Genomic DNA, 17526 nt, shown 5'->3' with positions numbered 1-17526 from the left:
TTGGGAAACCACATCTCTTCTCCCTAGCAATTACTTGTATTTTAAACTTTCCTCCCTATCCCCCCCTTTTTCATACTTTTCTTCCTTCATTGACCTAGTCTCAGTTACTTTTTGCTTATGCCCCAGACTTGTATTTGAGAGAATTATTTATTTTTAATTTACCTTCTTGAGCTGCTTCATTTACCTGCTGTATTTGGCACTGAGACTTCACCAAGAAACACTTCCCTTACCTGGCTTCTGTCTTGACTACAACCTTCAGTAATTTATCTTTTTCCTTGATTTGCTCTTTTTTCTGTTTTCCCCAAAATTATACATTATTTTACATTTTTTCTTTAATCCCTTTCTGCTACTTAAGTCTGCTTAGTGCAAGAATCTTTCTGAACATGGAATTAAAGATTTCTTCAACACGAACAGAAAGAAAAAGGAAAACACCCAGAACTTGAAACTTCTAGAAGTTTTGATAGAAGGTATCATCTATCTCAAATATCAGAGACAAGTAAGTCCACAGGGAAGTCTTTCTCTTTCCAGAGTTCACCCAGTGAGTAAGACTGAGTTTTTAATGAGTTAGAGAATATGGCTGTCGTTGACTATAGTTGGGTGGGGAACAGCTAGTGATTCTCCGCTAAGAAACTCTGGGTGCCAAATATTGTCAAACAGACACGGCATTTCCTTTCTCCAGGATGATCATGTGTGAAGCCTGAAGACATTCTCCAAAAAAGGGTCTGGCATTTCTTTAAAAAAAAAAAAAAAAAAAAGCAAGAAAACAAGTATTAGTCTTTGTCCAATTATTAGTACCTTTTTTCTGGGAGTCTAGCTGTGTACATAGAATTAAGAACATGTAGTTGTTTATTGCTAGTTGTTTCTCTCTATAACAAAGAGATAGCTTTGGTTTCTGGAGAGAATTGCCTCTTCCTGATTTTGGCTTCTCCCTTTGTGTTCATCTCAGGAGCTTCAGGGCCTCACAAAATGCATCACGACTGTGATCCCATGATCACAAGGAAGGGGAATTCCTGCAGACAGTGACAGCTGCTTCCCAAATACATCAGAGTTTGTGTCTCTATTCCATGACCAAGATTTTAGTCAGACTAGAGTGAATTTCTCTAATCTTTCTAAATAATCACTAAAGGAACCTCTGGGAATCCTGTAAGACTGAAGCCCTAATATAGTCCATTTTGATATCATTATAAATGGTTCCTCAAAAGATTAAATGAATCTTTAAATCTTATATTACAAAATGTAAGTTACAAACATATTTTTTGTACCGTACCAAATCCTTTTTTTCTCATTTTCTATTGCACAAAGGGGAGTTCATGCTTTGTGTAGAAAAACATAAAGGCAATTAGAATCACCTATAATCTCTCTGTTCAGAAGTAACTGCAATTATTAAAGTTTTGGTATTTTTCTTCTTACCTTTTTCTAGGGCATATTTCAATGTAGTTAAGGTCAAACTGTAAAATCTACTTTTTTTCCTACTTTATTATCAATAACTATACTGATAGTGTAGTTATTAAACTGGAAGTAGTGTTTTTTTTTTTTTGATCTGTAGTCTTAACAAAAATATTTTACTATTTAGTTTTGTTACATTGGCTTATTTGTTTTATAAATATGTATCAAGCACCTGCTTTACACCAGGCACTGTGCTGTCTTTGGGGAAAGGTGATAAGTTGAATCAGGAACGAGGAACTCACTGGCTGAAACCATCTGCCCTGGTCTATGAGAGTGTCCTCCCTTCTCATAGTCTGACTGGAAATTAAACACAGTGACTTCTCTGAAGTTCTGAGGCATTTTATGAGGCTGGTAGGAGCCATGGAACACTTTGATCCTTTTTACCAACAGCAGCGTTCCTTGAAAATATGCTACGCAGTCCCATCTGCACAGTGTCTTAGTTGTCTTAGTTGTCTTGCCATGCTGTGACTGTATCAAACCTTATTTTGTGAACTTGGTTTTATGCCAGGAGTAATACTTCAGCCTAGCTGTCTCTACCACTGTCTTTCCTCTTCTCAGCGTCATCTACAGTCTCTTTGTGATTGGTAATCTGTTGGGACTTTACTGTCACTTTAGAGAAACAAGGGCTGCTCATCCATAGCCTTATTCCTTCAAAAGCTTTCTGTCTCCAGAACAGTGCTTTCTCGTTGAAGCTTCTGAAATAATGGAATGTGCTCTGTATGCACTGCCTGATAATACAGTAGCCACTCGCAGTGTTTGTCTTTTGAGCCTTGAAATGGGGTTAATGTAACGAAGAAACTGAATTTTTAATTTTAATTTTAATTGCCATGTGTGGCTAATGGCTATCATTGGATAGTGCTGCTCCAGATCATCCCAGCTGATTCTACCAGTTCCTCTCAAACAAAAGGGCAGTTTTTTTCTTGGGTGTTTTTTTGTCATACTAAGCTAGCTGTGCTTCTCACCTCTTGTTTTGTCCTGCCAGCAGTGTGGGTGGTAGGGTACAGAACTGTTTCTAAGGATCTTCTTGAAAGGGGTATGGGACTGTTTAGTATTCTGTTGGGTTATCAGATAGACGTCTAGATCTTTCCTGAAGGGGCAGCTTTTGCGAAGGTACTTATTAGCAGCTCACATCTTCTGGAAGCCATCGTAGACAGAATTGATATGAGAAGTTTTTTTCAGTGGAAGTTTATGAACTTTATGAAACATCAAGTCAGAAGCATTTTTTTTCTCCCAAGTACATCATTCTTTACTCTATTTATACTCTTACGTCATGTTATTGCAACTCTGGTATCTGAAGTGCTACAAAAATGCCTCTGAGTCATTGCCATTGATTTTTTTTTAATCAAACTTTATTATATAATCTCCTTTTAGAAGCTTCATGAGTTCTCCTTGGATCTTTTGACTGTGTTCTACTTTTTTAAGTGATTTAGTGATTTGTGCTTTTTTCCTATCACCATTTTTGTGGGAGGCAACAGATATGCCAGTGTACTAGATATCCTGTTTTGTCTTTTTTTTCTTTCAGTGACACTGCCATTCTTCCTTGTTAAATTTCAAGTCTTCCATTTCTGATCCATCTGTGTCTTTGTTCTTTTCTTGATCCTTTGTTTAATTCTAGGTCCTGGCCATCCTGGCTGCTCCTCCCCCGCTCCTCTCAGGGTTGTCCTCCAACTCCTTTCCTCCCAGGTACTTCTTGTGTGGGTGTGACTGTGCTTTCAGACTCTGATCCATGTTTTTCCCTCTTTCCTCAAGTTCTCACTGCCCTCCTTAGATAGGGAGGCAAGAAGCTTTACTGGGAAACCATGCTCCTTTCCTTTGTCTTCACAGGAAGCCCGCCCAAGAGTAATCTCACCTTTTACTAACACATGTTAGGAACTCACCCTGCCTCTGGAGCCTTTTGATGAGAACCATTTTAGTTTTAATGAGAACCAGGGAGGCTGCACATGCACAGCTTTCACTGTGAACTGAATTTGCTGTGCCTTTGGGGAAGCCACATGAGGAAACTGACTGTGTTTTCTGCCTTCTGTTGACAGAATGGTACACGAAACTTCCAGGACTTTGACTGTCAGGTAAGGACTGTACAAGCACCAAGGAGGGCTGTGTACAGGATCTCTACAGTGTTTCCCTCCCTATGTTGGTGGTCTTGTAGAAGTGGATCTCTCTTCATAGCTGATCATGACTCCTTCATGTTCTTTTGGTCATTGGATCAAGTTTATTTAAAATGATTTGCTATCATGTTCAAAAATTGCCCACTAGGTGCCTGTTTCATGGTTGTAGGTTGAGCTGTTCCTTTGTGATTAAGATCTTCCTCAAATGATACTGGAAAGTGCAGTTCACAGATGCCAAATGGAGGGTTGTCACCTCACTGCAGAGAAAGTGGGGGAAGGTCCCTTATTGGAAAGGACACTTATCAACAACAAAATCTTTTCCTAAAGGAGAAATTGTTACTAATACAAAAGGTTTTTCTTGGCTTTATGTTTGGAAATGCAAAATTCAACTTGAGTCATTAGTATTTTCTTAAAGGATACTATTCCTCCTAGTTTGCTTTTCCTGTAGCTCTACTGCCAATCTGAAAATCAGTAAAATGAATGAGTAGCTCTCCATCTGTCTACTTTATCTATTGAATGGCCCTGAAAGAAATGGAAAGATGGAATGAGTGCATGGAAATGGGAACCTTATAAGCCTGTGCAGCCTGACTCTTCTACTTGTGGGATAGAGGTCACAGCTGATTATCAGAAGCAACAGGATGTAGACTCAGAGGGTACTAGGCAGGAAAGGAATGTGTTGGGAAAACAACTCCTTGCTTCTAGGAATCAGCTGACCTGTATATCTCTGGCAAAGTTATTTTCAGATACTCATTTTATGTTAAGTACAGTGGAATCTCTCTATAGCTTTTGCCTCAAAAGGAAGAACTAATCTCTATCTCATAGGCAAATGAGTTATATCATACTGATTTATGGGTATTTACTTTATATACTAAACATCCATCATCTCCAGTCCTTGGAGCAATGTCACAAGGTGGTTTTTGTTATCCCTGTTTTACAGGTGAAGAAATTGAGGATCAGATTTCATAACATGACATTGGGTGAAATTGGGATTGAAAGACCCCATTCTTCCTGAATCCATTGCCTGTTCTTTCCCATGTGCAAATGTCCAGAACTAAGATGTAAGGAATTGGGTTTACTTAAAGCTAAAGTTTCTTGGTAGGACAGATGAAACTTGCTTTGGAAGAGGCAGGCTCATAGCATTGCTACAAATTTAATTCCAGTGTTAAAACACCTCTTGGTGTGACTATTTCTTACTTTATAACAATCAACCTAGTGCTATTAGGGAATCATTTGCTAAATAGATCCTTTACTTGAAAACAGGAAGTCATATTATTTTTCGATAAGTGGTGGCAGTAAAGTTTGGGTTTGGTTGTTTTTGATTTGATCTAACTTCAGTTATGGTTTGGATCTTCGGTTAAACCAGTTGAACTTGATTGGTGTTAGTATTTGATATAATTTACCTAGAAGGAGATCATTTGAGAGTGTGTGACAGTAAAATTCAATGTGAGGAATTCCAGAAATAGTGTATATATACTCCTACCTAAAAGTGTGAAAACACTTATTTTCACCCAGTTGAGTGCCCCTGTTCCCAAAAAAAGAAAAACTGGAACATAAAAAATTACATGCTAATTGCAAAATAGGAGAAAACCAAAAGGTAACTAAGTAAAAATCACTTGTTATTTTTCACCATGTTAATATTTTGGTATATATCCTTTGGGATTTTTTCACACATAAAATATACTTAGATATAAATGAAATTGAGTTTTAGAAGTATAATTATGAATCATTTTTTAATATTAAGGTTTAAAAATAGTCTGGCAAACAAGTAGTGACTCTATAGCATCTTACTATGCTGATGGACAAGTGACTACAGTGCACTGTGGAAGGGGACTTGATAATATGTGTGAATGCAGTAACCACAATGTTGCTCATGTAAAATCTTCATAAGATTGTATATCTATGATACCTTAATAAAAAAATAGTCTGCAAAAATTATTGATATTTTGGATAAAGCTTTGATATAGTAACGTGATCTGGCCTCATGAAATAAAACTTAGTTCAGTTCTGATACAAATAGAGTGGTGGTAAGTGTTACTGTTTGTCCCCTGTCTGTCACTGGTTTTGAATGTACATGTTCTTTTTGTTCTAAGGAAAAAAAAAGTCCTTTTTTCCTCCTTCTGGCACTCACGAATGTTCTTCTACCATTCCTTTCTTTGTCTTTGTTGATGGCTTTTGTGATGTTCTGGAGACTTAAGGACAGCCGGGTCAGGAGTCTAGCGACAGGCTGATGTAGGAGCTGTGATGTGAGAAGTCAGCCTACTTTGCCTGGAGGCTTCCCAGAAGCCACTGGGCATTCTCAGGACACAGAGCAGGCCAATCTAAAACCAGCCTGGTCAATAATGGAAAGACATTTAGCCTTGGCATCGGTATTGTCCATTAGCATAACTGTGGCATGGGGTTACCTGAAGCCATTTAATCAGGGCTTCCTTCTGATCTCCTGTCTTGCCTCAAAAAAAATCTTTAAGGTATTTTTGATGATATCCCCAGGAAGTTAATCTTTGCATCTTTACCCAAGCTTACAACTTCAGTCTGAATGGCCTTTTCCCTCTGTGTTTTCTTTACTAATCAACTACGTGCTTTTTTCCCCCCGATAATTGAAAATGTAATTAAAAGTGTATCATTTTTCTGGTTCTTTGATTGTTCTAAGTGACTTCATTGCTGTATAGCTCCTGAGGCAAACAGCAGCTACAGTTGGATAGAAGAGCAATGAGGAAAGGGGTAATTAGAGTTAAGAATTGATGAGAAAGGAAAAAAGTCTGCTGCTCACTGATGCAATGAATCAGCAGGCTTATTGTCCATTTATCTACTAAAGAGTAGCTTAATTTCCCTTTCTTTGTGAGACTGTGTAAAAGTTTGGAATTAGTGCTGAGACATGCTATAACTTCTCTGTCTATATGATATATTGCTTCAAAAAAACCCACTTATCTGTGTATAATCAGAAACAAATTTAGAAAATTCAGAAATGTATAAAAATAAAGAATACTCATAATGCTGTGACTTAGAAAAAATGGCATTTTGTTATATTTTTTCAGGTTTTACTTTTATATTCTGATTCTCAAAATAGTACATGCTCAAAGATGAATATTTGGAAAGCACAGATAATTATAAAATAGCTAGAAAAAAACCTCATAATCCTATAACCCAGGGACAGCCATGTTAATACGTTTAGTGTTGGGATCTGTGTGTGTGTATATATATAATTTTTATAAAAATAATTTTTAAATTTATATATTGTTACACTGGATGTACAATTTTGTATCCCCTTTCCTGACTTAATATTAAAATACAGTCTTATTTGCATATCATTTTAAGATGCTCATAAAAAATTTCTAATGGCTGCTTATTATTTCTTCATATGGCTATATCATGACAACTATTCCATTATTTTTGGAAATTAGATTGCTTATAATTAATTCGCTATACATTTTTGTGCATAAATCTTATCTACACTATAGATTATTTCCTTATATGGATTTTTGGAATAAGCATATTTAAGGCTTTTGGCATATCTTGTCAAATTGTCTTCCACTTCCACCAGAGACTCAATAAATATTAATGGAGAGTGAAAAGCTGCTGTCTGCCAGGATATTTCATTCCCATGGAAGAAGTTGATAATGGAGTGAACTCACAAGAGTAGACTTCTTGCTCCTAGAATAATCCAAGTATCGCCAAGAGTTGAGTAATTTCATGCTGGCTGTTTAAAGCAGTAGCTTTTGAGAGAACTTATTTATAGAACCCAGATGTGAGGATTGCTTTTCAGTACCACAGTTCCAATGTATGTATGTGCCTGCCTCTTCTAAAGGAGTTTGAATAGCTTTAAAATCTTTCAGATTACTTGGTGAATGGGCATTGTTACAGAATAAGAATTAAGTGAAATACATATCCTGAAAGTTCCTGCCACAGAAAAGAGGTGTGTAGAGAGAGCTAGGATTCACCTGGCTGCTGCATTGAGTGTTAGGAAGCTTGTTTGGTTCCGTGCCATCCGCCCTGGCCTTGAAGGCTGTGAATGTGGCCCCAGTCCATCTTACAGCCTCTTTCTTGTTCCACTGCTTCCCTTTGTATACATCCCACTTCTGCTTTGTTCTTTTCCTTTCTGGTGGCCTTTGTTCACAGTTCTTTCCCTTAAGATGTCCTCCTCACCCTTTTTGGTTTGATTTTGTTACTGTTTTGAGGATAGTGTAAAGGGGACATCTGTTTAAGTTCTAAGGATATAGGTGACTTTATTCTCATTTGTGGAAAAAAGAGAATCTTATAGGAAAAACTAAGGTCTGTGTTACCCGTTTCCTCAATCTCAGTTACCTTTTTATCTGTCACTAACAGGCTTATTTCTCTGACAAGTTCTGGCACACATGATGGCTGCCAACTGCCCCAAACTCAAATCCTTCCAGCTTACCAGCCTTACCACTCAGAGAAGATGTTTATCTGTAACTCTAGGGAGAAGTCCAGGAGAGAATTCTTTTCAGCTTAGCATGGGTCACATGTGTATGTGGGTCACACGCACATGCCTAGACCATTCACTGCGGCCAGAGAGTGGGATGTTTGAATTGGCCAGACTTGGACCCCTTCCTATCTGGGCTTTCCTACAAAGTCCATGATTTGAAGGTGTTCTGGGATATTGTGTATAGGTTAATCATTTACTCTTTTTCTCTCATTGTTAACTAAAGCTATGTAAGATGATGTTGGAGTTGGCTTTGAAGGAAGAAAGGATAGATTTTATGTTGACATATTATAAAAGAAGCTTTAGACAAAGAGCATGATTTGTGAGAAGGTTGAGAGTTAATGGGTGGTTGATATGTAAATGTAGATGTCTGAAACAGTGTCACTTGATCTAAGCTAAAAACGGTAAGGGGACAGGGCTGAGGCTAGAGTTGGGGAAAATGTATTAGAGAGCTTTAAAAAGGAAAATATAATCCACAATAGGCAGAAGGCTAAGTCATTATGGAGGCAGATTCTTTTACTATTGAATTAAAAGAAGTTACGCAAATAAACTTTGTACCACTACACAAAGGTAAAGTATGGGGGTATTATCACAAAAATTCCTATATGATAACAAAAACTACCTGAGGCTTATACATAACCTGCTTATTAGAAACTGAATAAAGTTTCATACTAATAAGAATATTGGTATTTCCAAGAGTATGTTGTCATGTAAGTTTACCTAAACTATTTCAGAATGGCCTTGGAAAAGAAGAAGTACTAATAGGCACAAAGTGATCAAAATTTAACTGAATTCAGAGAGAGATGACAAGTCAGCCTGTGTAATTCTGGTGATAGTGCACTTAGCTGAAGGAACAGGACTTGGAAAAAAGGTGAAAGTTGATTATTATAAAATAATGGTAATATCCTAAACTCTTAAATTCTTAAAAAGACTCTGAAAGTACATCTTTGATAAGAGGGTGAGGCAGTCCAGTGTGGAGAAGAAGGGGACCAGTATGGTTTGTTTGTTTTATAAGCTGGAGAATAAAGGGCTCATGTTCAAGAAGTACATAGCCTTGGAGATGGTAAATAATCAGAGTTCTGGGAAGGGTCTGTGACCGGAGCTGGTTAGACGCTACCTTGGGCCATGCCCTTTGAGCACAGGCTCTCAGTGTGTAGTCAAACCCCCTAGAATGTGGGGATGGAGGTGAGGTAATTAGAGAAACAGCCTGAGAAACAGATAGTAGTTGACTAAAGCAGAAAGGTGGCAGCAGCCTCAGCCCCTGCCGCAGCCTGACTGTTAAATTGGCTCTGTAACCAGGGTCTCTGCAAACTCATCTCCAGATGGAGACTTGCTCAAGCTATGCACACACAGGGTCACAAAGGATATTTTTGCAAGTGCACATGGAGGTGAGTGTCTCCTTTCTTTTGATATTTTTTATTCTGCCAAGAACATTTACATTTACCTACTTTGGAAATGAAGAGAAACTGTCTGAGACACTGACCACCAAGGGTTGCTCCAAATAGGGCAACTGGGTTGATGAAGAGGGCCCAGGACTCCTGGCCCTTTGATACTTCGGTTATTACACAATTTGAGGGCATATAATGGGGAAATAGGGACTGAAATCTCCCTAAAAAGTTGGAATTTTGTAAGGATCCAACAATTTTAACCCTGAATTGTATCCAGATTATGAAATGGTGACAAAGTAGTTACTGTGCCCTATTCCTTCATCTACTTTTAAAGTGTTCTCCTTTACCCATGCTCATGATCTCCCTTTTCATCCTCCTGAACCTCCCTGACCCCCTTAGTATCTCCCACCCCACCCACCCCACCCCACATAACACTATTATCTTCAGTTTCCTGGCCTTGGGAGGTCCTGTTAACCTTATGGCCAAAGTGTAAACTTGTTTTCCCCTCCGTTGTCAGGAGCACAGCTGAGGCCAAGCCAGAATATTTAAGAAGACTCCCCTGAAGGTTGGATATGATGGAAGGAAGGTATTGGCAGCTAGGTTGTTAGGATGACAACCTAACATCTTTGCTTTGGGTTCTCCTGGAGTGTCACCCATCTGGCAGGGCTAGATTCTCTCCTCTCTCCCTCACTCTTTTTTTCTCTTAAGAAATAAAACAGGAGCGAGATCAAAGTCTTACTTGAGTTCTTTTTCTGAATCTATGACCTCTCAAAAGGAAACAAAGTCCTCAAGTTAGTGTACATTCCTTCTCCAGGTTTTTAATACTTTAAATATATGTATGTGAACATACACAGTCTGTGTGTATAGTGTTGCTTTTATAAAAATCTACTTAAATGGTATATACATATCCTATATTTCTACTCAGCATTATGTTCAAGATTTTCTCTATGAATTAATGCTTGTAATTCTAGTTCTTTCATTTTTACCTGTATTTCATTATATGAATATATCATAATTCACTTATCAATTTTCCTATGATGAATATTTAGGCTATTTCCAGGGTTTTTTTTTTGACATTATAAATAAGGCTTCAAGGTACATTCCATGTATATCTTTTTGTGTGTGTGACCATGTTTGAGAATATCTTTAGACTACTCCTGAAAGCAAAATTGCTATAGGGTATAGACACCTCTTAATTTTACTAGAAATTACCAAATTTGTTCTCTGGAGTAGTTTTTCCAGTTTACATACCTACAGCAGTGTATGAAAGTTTTTATTTCTTTACATCTTGGCCAGTACTTGGCATTATTTGACTTTAAAATTTTTGCCATTTTGGTATGTGTAAAATCATGTCTCGTCGAATTTAATTTGCACTTTCTTGACTGCTAATAGAGTTAATGTCTTCCTCCTTGCTTTTCTATCACAGCATCCTGTTTATTTCTTTCATAGCATTTAACACAAGCCATTTTTATGGGTTCATTGTTTTGTGTTTATTGTCTGCCTCCTTGTCCAGAACATAATCTCTGTGAGAGCAAGCATCACATCTCTCTTGTTCACTGTTTCATTCCCAGAGTTTAGGCTGTTTAATGAGTGAACCTGGTGGTGGTGGAGGGGGTTCCCCAATAAGTTGGGCATCACTACAACAGAAGTGCTCATATAGTAACAGGGATTTATTTCTTTATAATCATCCCATCCAAACCCTATACTTTATTTCATAGACAGTTTGCAGACCTGATTCTCTCCTTCATTTCTTACTTTCCTTTCTCAAGCCTTTTAATAGGCTTGAACAGGAGGTAATAGTATTAGAGAATAGCAGGAATATATTGAGTCACTTGTGGTTTCATTTGACAGAGATATCTGCTCCAGCCTGGGGCCTATGATTTGATATACACTGGTGTTCAGTAAGCCTGCAATTATCTTGTGCCCCACATCAGAGAAGAAAGCAAATCTCTGGTGAAGTTCATTATTAGGTAGGAAATTGAGTTGGAAACCCTTTGCCTTTGCTGGGATTATTACTGACAGAGTTAATCATGTCATAACTACAGTAAGACTTTCTGAGGTGTGGACTTGTCAAAAACTAACTAGGCTAGGCGTGGTAATTTTTTATTTTTGAGAAATAGAGACATTGAAGAGGACTAGAATCAATTTCAGTTAACTTTTCTACTGCCCCTTTCATTTCTACCCAGCCACTCTTAGTTCTGGTCCCAGCAGCTCCAGTTGCATCTTGTTCCAGCTTTGCTTAGTTCCTGAGCTGTGCTCTCACTCTATCTTAATCTTTACTGGTTGCCTTGGTTGGGATCCTTTGGCGTACAGAAAACAAACCCACCCAGGCAAGCTTAAACCAGAGGCAATCCAGAATGTCTAAGAATTTAGGAGCATGCGCCTTAGAACCCGGAATTAGAGCAGCAGAAATGCCTCCTGAAAGCTCCCAAGTGTGCTTCTCTTTTCAAGAGAAGAATCAAGTCAAGGATGAAATTTCTTAGTCCCAGTTACAAATCCTTAGGGAAGATGCTGACCCAGCATGGACCAGATGCCCCAATGGCCCCTGACTCCAGTAAGCTGTGGCCAGAAGGTTCCACTCTACAGGCATGCAGCTTAAAGCCATTCCTGTAATGTGTGGATGACACAAAAGGGAAGCTCCCAGTAAAGAGATTTTAGGCAGACACACCCTTAGGTGACTTCTGAACTTACTAGTGGCTGAACATGAGCATGTTGAACATTAGAGGCTCTGAAACCTATGGCTTTTCACCCAGCAACTTCATGTCTTCTGCTTCCTTAACTTTTCTTCTCCCAGGTCTTACCTTGCTCCTTACCCAACTTGCTGATTGCCTTTCCACAGCCAGTTGCAAATGTATTCTCAGTAGATCCCTGACTACCCTCACTTAAGACACTTTGTGAATGAAAAGGTGTATTTTTTCCCTTGTTTATTTGTTCGTTTTTCTGGAAGGAATTAGAAAGAAAGAATATTCTGTATAACATCTCTCTGGTGTGCTTATAGTTCAGTGATGTGTCCTGCCCCGGCTAGCAGTGAATCAGGTACTATGAAACTTCAGCAACCTGGGAAGTCCATTCCACCTTTGCTGAGACCTTACTTTCTTTTGTTACAGGAACATGACGTAGAAACAACCCATGGTGTGGTCCATGTCACTATAAGAGGCCTCCCAAAGGGAAACAGACCGGTTATTCTAACATACCATGACATTGGCCTGAATCGTATGTATTTGATTTTATACCTTCCTTTTTTATTAGAGTACTTAATCTTTGTATATTTATTAAAAACAAAAAAGAAACCTCAGTATTCTGACAGAGCATGGGCTTTCCCATCTCCGTCTTAACTATTCCTCCTCAGTGCATGGTAACGGCAGGATTAAAAGTCCCTGGAAAGTGTGCAGGAGAATGCATTTTGGGGGATGCTAGAATTCTCTTGCTTTGTGTCACATCTCCTAAAGGACTGAAGATTATATGAAAAAGTGGTTAAGAAAGTAGAACTGAAGTCAGTTTTTTTTTAAGTCTATACTTTTTATTTTTTCATATTTCAGGTTAGAAAATCAGAGTTTGAACTTAAATTTGTTGTGAGCAGTTCAATGAATTAGTAAAAGTATTCTTGCTCCAGCCTATCATCAGTGACTTTAAGTGGACTGTTCTAGATGGTAGTGTAAGATTATGGTTCTAGTCACAGGCTTGGCATGCATATGCATGTTTTCTTCCATGCTTCTCTGGCTTTTCAGAGATGGCCTGCATTTGAGGCTACAGTCTAGTGTGAGGCTTTTGTAGCCTCTTAAGCATGAGAAGTGATTTAAGCAGTTTTACAGGGTAGAAACTGAAGTAGCAAAACCTTCCTGTACTCCAGCAGTTTTGCCTAGAGGTAGTCTCTCCACATGATAAATGTAAGCAGCCCAAGATGTTCACTCCAGCCTGGTCTGTAAGGCAGCATCTCTGTGTCGGATAGGAGGAAAAGGTGCATGAGAAATGGCAGCAATACAGATGTAAGATTATTTTATGCAACACCAGAATTGGTTTCCACTTTGTAGCCATTGGGTAGAATTGAGAATTAGTTGTCATTTTCATGTCAAGATGTCTGGTATTCAGCCTTAAGGGGCAGCTTGAATCAGACAGATTGTTCAGACACCTTACTTAGTGGAACAGTGATTAAAAGTGAAAGGGTATCAGACAGTCACATACCTTTTCCCTGCCTACAGGTTTCAGTAAAGTATAGAGTATTGGAAAATTAAAAAAAAAAAAAACAGTGAAAGGGGATGATGATAGGGAATTGATTGAGTAGATGAAAACTGAGGAGAAATGGAGAGCCTGTGGCTAATGAGTGTTTTTACTCTTCCAGATAAATCCTGTTTCAATGCCTTCTTTAACTTTGAGGATATGCGGGAGATCACTCAGCACTTTGCTGTGTGTCACGTGGATGCCCCAGGCCAGCAGGAAGGCGCGCCCTCTTTCCCAACGGGGTAAGGCCACCAGCAAGATCTCTGAAAGGCACGCACTCAAAAGACCAAGCAACTGAGGTCCAGAGGGAGAAGTAGTGTGTGTTTCCCCTCCCAGTTGATTTTAACACAGCCTACAGGTCATACTTACCAACCAGCCACCCCATATTTCTCTCCTTGCTCTGTGAGGACTGTTATGTTCAGTCTGTTGAGGAAAACTGCATGTTTTCCCATATCCAGGAATGGCTCTCCATAGATGGGAACCTGTCTCTCTATAGTGGCAAGACGTAAGTGTCTGGAACACACACCTCTCACTGTCTTTTATCTGTCCCCTTCCTCATCCATTTTAAATCTGTCATATTTGTATCCCTCCCTGAAACTCTCACTACCTAGGCCCAAACTCAGATCCCTCTTAGGCACTTGGGAGCACCTTCCTACTCTTTTTTTTTTTTTTTTTTTTTTTTGTAGATAATTATTTTTTATTGAAGGGTAGTTGACAAACAGTATTACATTAGTTTCAGGTGTACAACACAATGATTCAACATTTATATACATGATAATTCTAGGTACCAGCTATCACCATACCAAGTTGTTACAATATTTTGACTATATTCCTTATGCTATACATTACATCCCGGTAACTTACTTATTTTACAATTGGAAGTGTGTACTTTTTTTTTTTTTTTTTTTTTTTGAGAGGGCATCTCTCATATTTATTGAAACCTTCCTACTCTTACCTCCCAATCTGGGAACAGGAATTTGAGTATCTATATAACTGTTTATTCTGACCGTTTATTATGCCTTATCAGGTAGAGGTGCATTTTGACTGGACTGGACTTGGAGCTCTGGCCTTATTCTAAACCCACTTTGTGTGGCAGAGCCATGTCTCCCTAGCTCTTCCCTAGACAGTATAATTATTGAGAAGACCCTGGGAGGAGGAGTGAAAGCACAGACTATAGGGTGCTTATTCTCCCTCTCCCTTTACTCATCTCCAGAGCTGCCTTTGCTGGTGACTATTGTGAAATAGGCCATTGCAGATAAATAGAAGCTAACACATACACAGAACTTCAACACTGTCCCTGCCTCTGCTTGAAATACTTTGCATTCATGAAGACATTTAGCCCTCAGAGCCCTATGGGATAAGTTTACTGTCAGTCCCATTTACAAATGAGGAAACTGAGTCCCAGAGATATTAAGTCACTTGACCAAGATTACATAACAAGTAAGTAGCAAAGCTGGGATTTTAACCCAGGCAGTCTGTCTCTAGAATCCATGTTATTAACTGTGTCTAGGCTATTCTGTCTCTCAAACATAAATTGACCAGTGGCCAGTTTATATCCAACAAGATTTAGTTCCAGTTTTTTTTCTATTTCGTGTACAAATGGCTTAGGAGTGTTCCATCACTTAAAGTGTTTCAAGCAGTGGCAGGCTAACTTCCCAGTCAGGTGTAGAGCAGATCCCACTTCATATACAGGAGGTTGTCTTAAGATCTCTTCTATCTTTGATTCTGTAATTTCTGTGGACACTCTGCTGTTCTTGGATTCCTAGTCTGAATCCGTTCCTAGGCTTGCTTAACCATTTTAGGATCTGATGGTTTATATCACGAACTAAATTCAAAAGCAATAAAGTAACCATGTTATCAGTGCCTAAGTAAAACAAAGCAGTATTCATGATGAGAAGTAGAGGATTTGTGACTGTGTGCTTAAGCCCAGTAAAGCTTTGTTTACTTTTGCATTTAGCTGCCTAAATACAAGCAGCTGACCAAGAGCCACTTCCTGAGTTGACTCTTACTTCTGGAAGTATACTGAGTTGAACCCCAATTGAAGTGATTGTTAGGAATTTGGAAATAACCTAACAGAAAGCCACATTATCTGTTTTCTTCAAGTGGCTTCCTCTGCTCCCAGGTACTGCTCTTCAGGATACAAACACATAGGTTCTTGTACTTTCTTAGCATGGCAGTCACAGAGTTGCACAACACACTACAGTCATTTCCAGGCACCACATGATCTCCTTTGAGCCTTTGGTAAAAAGACTGCTTTCATCTAAGAACCCTGTCCTTTTCTAGCTATTCTTGTGATTGAGAAATATGGGTGCATTCTAATTTTGAAGATATCCTTTTGGGTTTCAGGTACCAGTACCCCACAATGGATGAGCTGGCTGAAATGCTGCCTCCTGTTCTTACCCACTTGAGGTAAGTTCTTTCTGCAGTTGTTTTACACAGTTTTCATTGACTTTCTACTATATGTGTCTGATCTAAGGAGATATGATGGTGAGCAAAGCAGATAGTCACTACCGTCATGGAGCTTACATCTTAATGAGGAAAATAGTTTACAGGTAAACAAACAAATATAATCACAAGTAATGTGCTGTAGAAGTCAGTGTGGGCACCATGATGGAGAATAGGGGCAGGATCCATACAGATAAGGCAGCTGAGTAATGCCTCCCCTAAGAAGGTGTCATTTACACTGAGACCTGGAGAATAAAAAGATGCTGCTCAGAGGAGCCAGGGCAAGGGGATTCTAGATGGAAGGAATACTATGTCCAGAAGCCCTGGACGAAATGAGCAAGTAGGAAAAAGGATTGGGGTGAAATTTAAGAAACAGACAAGGGCTAGGTTACACAGGTTTCATGGATCAGGTAAGAATTTGGGATTTTATTCAAAATCCCAAAATTCAAAGAAAAAACATGGAAGGGTTTTAAGCAGGGAGTATTATCCAATTTAGCCTTTTAAAATGATCACTCTATATACGTGACTTGCACATTAGAAAGCTGTATGCATTTTTAGAAAGGATTACTATAGCTGTGGGGAGAATGAGTTGGAGAGGAATAAGCAGGGACACTTAAACTATTACTACAGTCGGGCAGAGGTACTTAGTACTAGAGGCTGTGGGTGGTGGTTGGAGTGAAGCAGATGGAAATAGATGGAAATGTTTTGGAGGTGGACTCTGTAGACTTGCTGATTGGACATGGAGATAATAGGAGAATGAGCTGTTGTGAATGAATCCCAGCAGTCATATTTCATTTACTATTTTATAGATAGGGAGCTGAGGCTCAGAAACTTGAACAAATTCTACATCCAGTGAGCATTAGAACCAGATTTTAACTCAGTTGTATTCTTTCCATTATGCCATGTTACCTCCAAACGAGTTGACCCTGTCACTGTTGGTGTGTCCTCTCCACAGTCTGAAAAGCATCATTGGAGTTGGAGTTGGAGCAGGAGCTTACATCCTCAGCAAATTTGCAGTAAGTACATGGAGGATTAGTCCCGACACCCTTGAGGCACTGCCTAGGTCACAGCTCTTACTGCTGTTTTAAGTGATCAGGTACTCTTGGGGGTCTTACATCAGTTTTTCTGTACATTCCATCAGCAACAGATGCAGGTTTATATAAAACCTTGCTTTGTACTTAGAGTACCTGAAAAATCATAAATGAGGGCAAGTACATCATCAATAAAAAGTAATTCTTAGAGAATACCCATGATGGAATTTTGTACAGCCATTAAAATTTTATAAGAAGAGCCTGTAATGATAATGAAATTCACATATACTATAACGTTAATAAATTAGAATACAGATTCACAGAAAATTTTTTATAGGCATAGGAAAGGACTGGAAGGAAATATGCCAAAATAGTAACAGGGATTGATGGTGTGTAGTGTGATGAAAGTTTGTTTTTCTATCATATTTTTTGTAGTGAGCATAATCCTTGTATTC

At 38.7% G+C, this 17526-nt stretch overlaps 1 protein-coding gene across 5 annotated transcripts in view; it reads left to right on the top strand.

Annotated features, from left to right (window-relative positions):
- Nucleotides 1–17526, top strand: part of NDRG3 (NDRG family member 3) — a 75179-nt gene that overhangs the window by 30437 nt on the left and 27216 nt on the right. For 4 of the 5 annotated variants that reach the window (XM_057502972.1, XM_057502974.1, XM_057502973.1 and 1 more), the window contains exons 3-7: nucleotides 3477–3512; nucleotides 12485–12590; nucleotides 13717–13837; nucleotides 15942–16004; nucleotides 16996–17056. In XM_057502972.1, the coding sequence (XP_057358955.1) occupies nucleotides 3477–3512; nucleotides 12485–12590; nucleotides 13717–13837; nucleotides 15942–16004; nucleotides 16996–17056 (387 nt within the window). The remainder of the gene's footprint in view (nucleotides 1–3476; nucleotides 3513–12484; nucleotides 12591–13716; nucleotides 13838–15941; nucleotides 16005–16995; nucleotides 17057–17526) is intronic. The other variant, XM_036902368.2, reaches the window with a different exon arrangement.

The sequence above is a fragment of the Manis pentadactyla genome, chromosome 5, assembly GCF_030020395.1.
Source record: "Manis pentadactyla isolate mManPen7 chromosome 5, mManPen7.hap1, whole genome shotgun sequence".
NCBI classification, from domain to species: Eukaryota; Metazoa; Chordata; class Mammalia; order Pholidota; family Manidae; genus Manis; species Manis pentadactyla.
This window is presented reverse-complemented; position numbering and strand designations above follow the sequence as displayed.